The 9,343-nt window shown below is 40.1% G+C and overlaps 1 protein-coding gene across 2 annotated transcripts in view; it reads right to left on the reverse strand.

The window, feature by feature from the left end:
• DROSHA (drosha ribonuclease III) overlaps window positions 1-9,343 on the reverse strand; it is a 71,841-nt gene that overhangs the window by 62,056 nt on the left and 442 nt on the right. For both annotated transcript variants that reach the window (XM_048076098.2, XM_048076097.2), the window contains exons 2-5: window positions 6,984-7,841; window positions 4,526-4,618; window positions 3,504-3,735; window positions 2,510-2,651 (exon numbers count right to left, since the gene is read on the reverse strand). In XM_048076098.2, the coding sequence (XP_047932055.1) occupies window positions 2,510-2,651; window positions 3,504-3,735; window positions 4,526-4,618; window positions 6,984-7,834 (1,318 nt within the window). In that variant the 5' untranslated portion in view covers window positions 7,835-7,841. The remainder of the gene's footprint in view (window positions 1-2,509; window positions 2,652-3,503; window positions 3,736-4,525; window positions 4,619-6,983; window positions 7,842-9,343) is intronic.

A 9,343-nucleotide genomic window follows, 5' to 3' on the forward strand; every position in this document is an offset into this window, starting at 1 on the left:
TATTCAAAAGGTTCAAGAAAGCACACGTGGATAGAATTATTACAGGATGTGTACTGTTACTCTTTTTTTCAAATCAAGTATCTCTAATAAATCAGTTATCACATTAAAATCACAGATGTGAAGAAAGCTTTTTCCCATGATTGAAAAAAGCTGATGATAGCTGAGTGAATCCATCCTCAAGTTTTACAGAAACCCTGTTCCATGAGTTTTCCCCAAAGCTTTTTTTTTTGACTTTTTTTTGACTCTGTACTTACTAAAGCAATTTTTCAGATACATCAAAGGAAAGAAAAATTCTAAACAACAAAACAAAACAAAAAAAAACACACAGGTTTCATGCCTGTTAAAATGTCTCCTTTGCATTGTTGCCAAAGAGATGCTATTAAGTGTTGGACTTACCATAAAAAACCCAGGGCCTGATGTCATATATCCCTAAACTCCTGTGGTACTTAAAAGCAACTCTTCTATATGTAATGTCACTTGTTTTCACCGATATCCTCAGCTCCAATTTAAATAAATACTTTCATAGCCAAGACATATAGCATGATACAAATAAGGTTTATTATTCTTGGAAGGTGGGATGTAACGCTCCTTCCATTTTTTTCATTTTTATTTAAGTGAAAGTATATTACTGTACTGCTGGTGCTTTGAAATATCCCGGGGAAAAAAAATGTAAATGTATATTTATTAAATGTTTCCCCTTAGCTAAAAGAAAGAAAAATGAAGTGAAAGAACATAAGAACAAAAGTAATAAGCTATTTTTTTTAAGAAAGGGAAAAATCAAGATGTATTTTGATACAGTCCTTAATTCAGTACAAGATGCTTGTCCTTGGGACATATGGTTTACATAGGTCATATGTTCAGTTGCAAGTATATATGCATGTTTGAATGCACATGTATGCATATTCATAGAAAAATATGTAAACATATTTTTTGAAATTTTAAAAGTTTTCTGTAAATATTAATGAGCTGTGCAAATCTAATTTTAAATGCAAAAAGAGCGTGGGGCTTGTGAGAATAAACCAGAGTTCTGAAAGACCAGTATAAAATATTTGGATTTAATGTATTGAAGTAAGCCTTTCATAATCTAAAAATGGTCTTGGAGCACATTGCTATCTCACTAAAATACACATCTACTTTTAATGAAAGGCACAACGGAGGCCTTTGGTGAGATACAAAGACAACAAACTATTAGACCCAACAGAAATATGGTTGTAGGAGAAACTGGTACAGGCACCATGTCAGCCCAGGTACAGTGCAAATGCAGAGCCTTTGGCTCCCCCAGTAACAGCGGAGAAGGGAACACAGCTAAAGTTGCTCTTGCCCCATCATATTTTATCCTAGAGCAGAGAAGAACATCCTGTGGAGATCCAAGCAAGTGAAGCTTTAGACAGGTAGGCTGAATGTAGAAGTTTTGTCCTTCCCTCATGTGCGTGAAAATACCTTCTGAATAACTGCAGCAGACTTTGCTAGCGATTCTTGAGTAAACTTAAACACGCAAATCTGATGTTCAAAAAGGTGTTTTCTTTACACAGCTTAATAAAATAGGATTTTTTTTTCTTTCCTTTCATCTTTATGTTATTTTAAGCTAGCAGCACATAACTGACCCTGTCATTATATACGTATTTCATCTGTATTTCATCTTTAGAATTTTTGGTATTTGATTGTGAAAGTTACTAGGCTCAGATCTGAGAATCTAAGCATCTCAACAGGAGAACATGAAACATCATTTACAAAGCAAGCCCAAGAGTATCTAAATTAATGTGATATGCCTAAGGATTTCTTGAACACTACTTTCATGGTGGAAAAGATACACTACGTAATACTGAGATGCTGGAAGTATAGTAAGAACAGCTAACAGTTGTAAGTAAACTAAATCAGAAAAAACAGCTTTCAATGAATTCTGAGTGGATAAATTGCTAGCAAAAACTATGCCCTGCTGTTTCAACCAATATTTCCCCAATAGTTGATACAGCTAGCAGATATATTTCTCTGTGAAAAGATCCATATGTGAACCATGACAGTGCAGATCAACTCATTTGGCTGCTTGTTACGGCACTGAATTCATTTTCCTTCTACACTGTATTTTAGTTGTGCAATTCTGCTTATTGTGATCTTATGCAGAAATATCAGTTTTTAAAACAGTATAGCATCACTACTCTTGTTTCCTTTTTTTTTTTTTTTTTAATAAATATGAAGAGCAGGAGCTCCTTACAGCCCCTTAAGCACCATATTTTGGCCTATCTGATCGTGCTCAGGGTGCTTCCATGCCGTGGAAGAGACTTCAGCATTAGGCAGTGCTGGATTCTGTCTTCCCTTAAGCCTTCTAGGTAAAGCATCTAGCTCTACTTCAGTCAAAAGCAACAGTAAAACTCTGTGGAACTGCAATATAAAGGATGGATTTAAAAACATGTATTAGCCTACTGACATCATTAAACATGCACAAGTACTAAAAAGAAAAGGTTAACTAGAGTTTGCTCCATTTCAAAGCTTTGCCATCATCTCTGCATACCCAAATCCTCATCCAGTTTGGTCTTAGGTGGCTCCCATGGTGGTCTGGCTGCTTTGGCCTTTGCCTGTCGCTTTCCTAACTCCTCTTCAAACTTTTCATACAGATCTCGGAGCTTGCTTGTTCCTACCACAGTAGAGTCCCCCTGTTAATTAAAAGACAGGGAAAAAAGCAAAGGCAGTGTTGACATTACAGTGCACAAGACAACAAAGCGTACCAGTATTTCACAAGGAAAAGTGACATTAAAAAAAAGATCTCCATGCCATAACTCAAATGAAACATGGAAGTACAAAATAAGGCTTTAACATACGCTGTCATTGCTCCACTAGGTAAATGAGCAGAGAACTTCATCTGCTGGTGCATTATCAAACCTTTGGCCCAGCCAAGCAGAGCTATGGCTAAGCATATTTAATACAGCTCAGTACTGATTTCTAACAGCTCAGATTTAGAAAAAACAGGAGACCTTCTGTGCAAGTGTTCTGCTATTCAGAAGAATCGTATCACACCCTAGGCACACAGAACTTAACCGATGTTGCCTCCTTTGAAACACTGATTTCACTCTGTGTCATTCTATAAGAGAAAGAAGAAACCTCCTCACTCAATTACTATTTCCTTACTCCCCCAGCAACTGTTATTGTCAAATAAAAAGAACTGACTTCTCCTTCTGAATGAAATTTCTCCAGGGTTATGGGATGATAGGGTAATTTAGGCAGTTTTGTTCAAATACAGGTGTTTATGGATAAAACCTTCTCTCCTGGAGACAAAAATATCCCTCTTTCATGTATCACTAATCTGAATGAAAACAGACTGAAGAAACATGAAAATAGAGAACACCAAAAAAGCCCTTATAGGGTTCAAGACTGAGATGGCTGGGAAGAGAAGGATTCAACACTGAATGACACAAAACATGATCCTGCTGAAGTACTCTCATTAATCAGGTAATCAGACAACCAATAAAGGACTGTGTACAGTGATTTCAGAGGTCTCACAAACGTACCACTTGATCCATAGGGTCATTTGAATAATAGCTTTCAGAATGGGTACAGCGAACCCAGACTGGCTTAAGCAATTCATCATCTTCATCTTCATTCTTTTCAGATGCATTCTCCTCTGACTCTTTGTCTTTGATACTAGTGTAACTTTTTTCTTTGCTGGCACTCTGGCTTTCAGACCACCTTTCTCTGTCCTCCTCCCATCGGGGTCTCTTCCTTTCTCTGCTTGGAGAGCAGCTTAGTGGAAGAAAAACAAAAGCAATTAACTTGGTTTTTAACTTGCAACTGTAAGAAGTATTCTGTAGTTTAGATATACTATAAAAAAGTTAAATTGAAAGTGCTTTTGTATTTTAAACTTTATTCAATAATTAGAATGAAAAAACACACTAGTTTAGACTGAAATTCTTACTTGTATTCTAGATCAGTTTCTTAATTTTGTTCCAAAGTTTGAAGCCCATCAACTAAGTTACAGTGTTAAGTTTTAATATATACCCCACAAGCTATTTGTATGAGAAAAAATTGATCTTATTGGAAGGATTATACAGAAACCTGTTTGGCATACCAGATAAATACTGAAGGATTATACAGAAACCCATTGCTTGTGTTAGTCTAACTCTAGCAATTCTTTGAACAAAAGAAGCTCCAAATTTAGGATTTATTTATTTTTAAATTGTCTTTAAAGCCAATAATGTCACACTGAATTCAGCTACCCAGGATTTAGAAGGAAAGGAGCGTCAAAACAAGACAAGTTCTTAAAAATATGATCTAAATATGGAATGAACTTTATGCTATCTTGGTACTTCTCAGACTGGGAGCAGATGTACAGGGGAGTCTTTGAAATGCAGTTGAGTCTCCAGAGATTAATCCTGCTTCTAACTCTACAAGGCCTTGAGAGAGCTGTGACATTTGCACGTCTATAAAGATGGCTATAAGATTAATTTCTGAGTTTCAAACCAGGCATGTATGCACACACACATGATGCACAGAGCCTCATAAATATGAGAGAGACCAAATGTGTCCTCCTTACCTTCCTGTTCTCTTGTAATCTTTTTTGTATGATCTGTCTGGTGATGGTGATCTTCTGCTGTCACGGTGCCTATGCCTCTCCCTCTCCCGCTCCCTTGAAGAGTTCAAAAACAGAAGTTAAATAAGAAATCTGGCATTTCTTACATTCCACACCTGGAAGAGACGCAGAATCAGGCTGAGATCACATTATTCAAAATGACATGACATTCAATGAAGCCATCTATCTCAATACTATACTTAATTCATACCGTATAGAGAACTATAAATTCACCACAGGAGTTGTTGCCATTTGTGCTGTTCTTCTGTTACAAATAGTGAAGAGTAAGATTACTGCACCTTTAACCATTCTTAATGCCTCAAGGAACAGAACGAAAACCTTTTCCATGCACAGTAGCTTTGGAAGCACAGCATTAACTCAAATGTTTCAAGCAAGTACTCTTCTCCTGACAGTCACCTCAGGCACATGCGAAAAAAAGCTGATAGAAAATCTACCACACTGACACCATGAATCTTACCTACAAGACTCAACATGCAGATACACGTAAGGAACTTGACCACCCAAACATATTTCTGTGGCAAAACAGCCCCAGTTAACAGGAATTATTGTGTTACGTTAGGTAGCACAGATCACACATAGGCAGGTTATCAGACTAACAGCTGACAACTCGTTAGTCCACAATCATTTGTGTAACTGTCACATCTCCTAGTAAATCGAGTATGCTGATACACAAGTAAGCACAAATACATGCCCCGGGTGGTTTTGTGGGCGAGCAGGATGATGAACCAAGATTTAGGAGTGCATATTTAGGTTTCCATATACATACAGATGAAATAGCATGCAATTTTATAAAGCACAAAGTTCATATGAATTATCTACTGGTCTTCCCCACAAACCATTCATCATTCTCCACCTGTGCCTTGCTCAGGCATGGATTTCAGCCTTCAGAGAGCACGTTCTGTTGCCCTCTGATTTGCTTGAGAGATAGAGATGCTGTGCAAAAAAACACACCAAGGCAGGTGAGAAGATATTGAGATACACTGTCAACTAGACCTGGAAACTGTTGACCTCACCAGAAATCTTTGAGAAAGAAGCTGCTGGAAATATTTTCAAAACTTAAAACTGAACTTTTAAAAACAAATTGTGAAATTATGTGGCAAATATCTGAGTCACCTACAAAACACAGAGAATTCCACAGACTCATCGTACAGTAAAGGCTCGTGACTTAAAGCCAGCCACATTCAGTTTTAGAAAATCTTATTCTGGAAACCGAAGTGAGCTCAACCAAACCAAACTAAACTCGCTAAATGTGTTTTGTTTGTTTTTGAGTACAACTATTCTGAAATTAAATATCTGCATATCTAAATAAAAATAGTTTCATTTCCACAGGCATTAAGTGTAAATTTGTGTTTCACGTGAGACACACGGAAAAGCTCAGATCTTTAGAATTAGAAGCACGTGATCCAGGTGCCCTGATAAACTCAACTTTCAAGTATCTCTGAAAACTCTGACTTAGATCGTTACACAAAAAGAGCGAGCAAGAGAGCAAATTTAAGACTAAACAATTGATGGTGTGCTCTATGCCACCATGCAGCAAACTGTATTAGGTCAGTTCATAACTCACAAGCTGCTTATATCTATGAAGCTAGGGGACAGAAACTTCATGATAGATCCCAAAATGAGCAGCCCACACTCATCTACCTGAATCATAAGACATTAATGTAGCCTACAAAACTTGTTTGTTCCTTTGGACTTGTGCGTGATAGTTTTCACCTCGGTCCTCCCTGGACATCACTGGCTGGTTTGCTAGGATCTTCATCCTGAACTGAACCATACATGCCTACACTGGTCTCCCACAAGGAGGAGGATGGAGCAGGATGAAAAACAATGTGAAAAATGTTTTTTTAGTAAAAAAAAAAAAAAAAAAACCACTCACTGTTGCTTTCCAGGGATTAGATGTGTGCATCTATCAGACTATAGACCCCTAGCCCGCTTGCTTCCTGCCTACAAATACAGGGCTTTCTCAAAGGGCAAATTCAGGTAACATCTGGGACCCTAAGTCTCACACCTAAATCTCTATTTTTTTCAAGTACTGGGACTTACTGTTTGTAAGGCTCAACTCTGAACATGGTCTTCTGCACAAAATTGTGCCCACTCTACTCTCCTGCCAGATATGTATAAAATCTTATGGTAGACTAGCGCACCACTCAGTTTTCAAACAAGCTTCTGTGCTATCAGCCATTGCCACGGACAAGGAGAACAAGTCTGCCAGCCTGCAAAGGTGAGGCTGGAGCAGTATCTGAAAGATGGCAGAACAGCAGCTCTTTCCATCAGAGCTGAGCACTGGCTACCTCCCACATTAGGATGAAAAACAAGCCTGAGGAAAGAACATGAACTCAAACAAATACTGTAGAGCAACAAACTACCTCTCCCTCTGCAGGCAAAAGCTATTCCAAGTTACCTGCTACGCTCGTAACTCCTATGATGAGGTGATATCCTTCCTCTGTCATAATCTGTCCGGTGCCGACTGCTTTCCTGCCTCCTCCTGTCAGGGCTCCGGCCTCGATCCCGCCGATCCCCATGGTTATTGGACCGATGCCTGTCCCCGTGGATGTGACTGTGCTCACGATGCCGGTGCTCATCGTAGTGCTTGTTCCTCTCCGGAGATCGTCGATCGCTTTGCGACTTCTCTCCCTGGTATTGACTTGTGTGCCGAAAATGGGTGGTGCCACCACTGCTGTTGGTAGTGCTGCTCTGAAAAGAGCCAGAGTTGTGCTGGTAGCTGTTGAAGTTGGGTGGTGGGAATGACTGCTGCGAATACCCTGCAGAGTACACAGGCTGGTAGCTGACCTGCTGTGGTATGACCGGTGGGGGGGGAGGATGCGGTACTGCTGGAGGGGGCATCATGTAAGGAAATGTGCTTTGCCCAGTAGGAGTTGCTGGCACGGGAGCATTGCTAGGGGTTGGCACTGGTGGAGGAGCAGGAGGGAAGCACGGAGGCACCGGGAAGCTCTGCCTCATCGGATGGCTCGGAAACGGTGGCCTCATAGGACACTGGCTGATGGGATTTTGCGTGGAAGGGGGCACTGGAGGAGGATACGGCACAAAGTCTGGCCTCGGAGGCATGTAACCAGTAGCTGGAGGGTTTGAATAGGAGGTTGGAGGCGCAGTTTGCTGGTCATATTGGTATTGTACAGAGGGCTGCTGCGGGTGAAGCTGCCGCAGGTTCTGAGGGCGGTAAGTCTGTGTTGAAGTTCTTGCTCCTGGTCCCCCCTGACCACGGGGACATCCTCGTCCAGAATGGAAAGACATGGCTCACCTTTAATAAGGCAAATAAAAGTCCAGTGTCACGCAAGTTTTGTGGGAGGCCCTTAGCACATTTGCAGGAACTATTCTTGAAATACTGAAATTGGTTTCTGAAATTTCCTTTAATAGAAGTGGATGATGACCACTGTCTTTCAGTGGGGATTGTACATTCCTCAAACTGTTAGTACAGATCCTTGTGGCCCTTTGATTACTCTAAACCTTTAATCCATGACAGTAGTCTACTAGTAGTAATCCAGAACCCAAACTGGATCACACTCTGGCTTAGGGTAATGTTAATTCTAACAAATGGTTGCTATGAATGGCCACAGATGCAAATATCTCTACTAACATGCACTAGATACTTTGATACAAAGCCTTCAGGTGCACTGCATCAAAGAAACCAGTCATTTTAACAACCGAGATCCCACAGTAAGGACTCCTTTCTAGCACAGCACATTGTTCTAAACCAGGCAGAATGACTTTTCTGATACCTGGTCACAAGCTACCTGGTCCAACAAATCATGTATGTTTTAAATGAGTTATGTAGCAACTTACATTGAAAACTTATGTCCCAAATTTAGTACTGAACCAAGTTCAACAGAAGTTTCACCATATTTTAAGTTAGGCAGGTAAAATTTTGTGGGATGTGAATGTTACAGGTCACGGAAGACTTCTGAGGTAAACCATGCTGGTAGTCTAATTTCATTGAAATAAATGGTTCCCAAAACTCCTCAGCTTTGTGCATGACCTTGTTACTTTACCAGCAATTGCCAGTGCTTCGAGTAGGCTGAAGTCTTGTTCAGAACTATATGTGTATTTAATGCATTGTACACCAGGCAGCTTCTGGTGAATAAGTGGGAGCATGGAAAAGAAATAAGGGGAGAAGGACACACCTCAAGGAGGAGGAACCAAGAGGACACGAAGCACCTCTTGGTACGCACAAGTGGTGTGGTGTTCATTCCCCCCCCCCCCCCTTCAGAGCACCCTGCACAAAGGCCAGAGTAAGTCAGAGCCCTGCATTTACAGGAGGCAACCTTCGAAAGGCTCTCATGAAGAAACACGATAAAGAACTCCGTATTTTCATTATTCTGCCTTGCTATTGCAAAGCAACACATTTTTTTCTTTTGCCATTGTTAATTCCAGTCCATTAGGAACTTAAATAGTTTTGCTTAAGTTCTCGGGTCATGATCTTACATAGCCCAGCCCTGTGCCAGTACACTATTTTATGCTTTACTGGCATTTACATACATCTTTTATTTAAACAGGCTGAACTAAACTTTTGTAACCTTAAATTAAAGCAGAAGCCGCTGCAGCAGGGTGCCTTAGCTTGCAGCATGTTTCTTTTTAACAAGTCAGGGCACTCAAACAAAAGGTCTTGCTCTCAGACATGGCTATAAGACCTCACCATAAGAGAGCCACACTGGTCCTACTGCCATAGCTTAGTGGCTTCAGAATGATAAAACCCTAGGTGAAAAGACTAGAGAAAACTGTGTGAAAAGATTTTAAGCACTCATG

The sequence above is a fragment of the Anser cygnoides genome, chromosome 2 (assembly GCF_040182565.1).
Source record: "Anser cygnoides isolate HZ-2024a breed goose chromosome 2, Taihu_goose_T2T_genome, whole genome shotgun sequence".
NCBI lineage: Eukaryota > Metazoa > Chordata > Aves > Anseriformes > Anatidae > Anser > Anser cygnoides.